Source organism: Loa loa (assembly GCF_000183805.2).
Source record: "Loa loa unplaced genomic scaffold supercont3.28, whole genome shotgun sequence".
Classification (NCBI taxonomy): Eukaryota; Metazoa; Nematoda; class Chromadorea; order Rhabditida; family Onchocercidae; genus Loa; species Loa loa.
In genome coordinates, this window is record NW_018108208.1 from 444,092 (window position 1) to 445,062 (window position 971).

Genomic DNA, 971 nt, shown 5'->3' on the forward strand with positions numbered 1-971 from the left:
GTCTCGTGCTATATAAATCCAACCCCCGTTTTAAATCCAAATCTGAAAGAGGCAGAATTCCAAGAAAAAGGCTCAAAGTTAACAGTCTCCAAACACCTACAGTGAGAGATAACTTCCAGATAAATCTTCAAACCAGACTTCAAGATCACCCCACAGATCCTTCTCCTGAAGCGCTTTAGCAACATATTAAAACCAGCAGTTAAGATTCTCCTGCAAGAGGAATAAAGATTGGTTTGATGAAAAGAATGAAGAAATCCAGAACTTATTGACAAAGAGATCTGCTCATCAAGCACACCTCCCTCAGCCGTCTTGTCACGTAGGCCACCTTTGCCTTGCATGAAGCAAGCTTCTACAGAAACTTCGAGACATCCAAAAAAAAGGGTGGATCAACCTAGCAGGAAATATTCAACTCCGAGTGACTACGAGGTTCTGAAAGCTATGTACCCACACACTATGGTCAAAGCTTTCTACTCAGCGCAGATAGTTAAACGCTTCTCACTGACAGAATCTCCATCCTGAATAGATGGTCTGAGTATTTCCAGATTCTCTTCAATGCCGACCATGCAGTCCAAGGCTCAATAATTCAGCACACTGCACAACAACCGGTGAAAAGCGAATTGGAATCCGACTATGACGGAGACGTTCACGGCCACACAGCACAGAAAACTGGCAAGGCAACTGGGATTGATGGTATCCCATCTGAGGTCTGGAAACACCTGCAATCATTATTACCCTATACAAGAACGAGTAAAATCGAACTGCTTAAATTACCGAGGTATCACCCTGCTTTTTATTGCCAGCAAAATCCTTCCAAGAATACTTCTGAATGGATTGCTGCTCACTATATCAGAAAAAGTTCTACCAGAAAACCAATGTGGCTTCAAAGCAAATAGGAGTACCACAGATATGGTATTTGTTTTTCCGACAACTGCAAGAAAAATGCAGGGAACAGAAGGTAAGTATATAACGTT

The 971-nt window shown here is 42.1% G+C and overlaps 1 protein-coding gene across 1 annotated transcript; it reads left to right on the top strand.

The window, feature by feature from the left end:
• Window positions 1-336: 336 nt before the first annotated feature.
• Window positions 337-893, top strand: LOAG_16921 (hypothetical protein; the record flags this gene model as incomplete). The annotated part of the gene is made up of 2 exons (XM_020449575.1): window positions 337-426; window positions 543-893. 2 exons carry the CDS (start codon window positions 337-339, stop codon window positions 891-893), a joined length of 441 nt encoding a protein of 146 aa, XP_020306891.1.
• Between the last annotated feature and the right edge of the window lie 78 nt (window positions 894-971).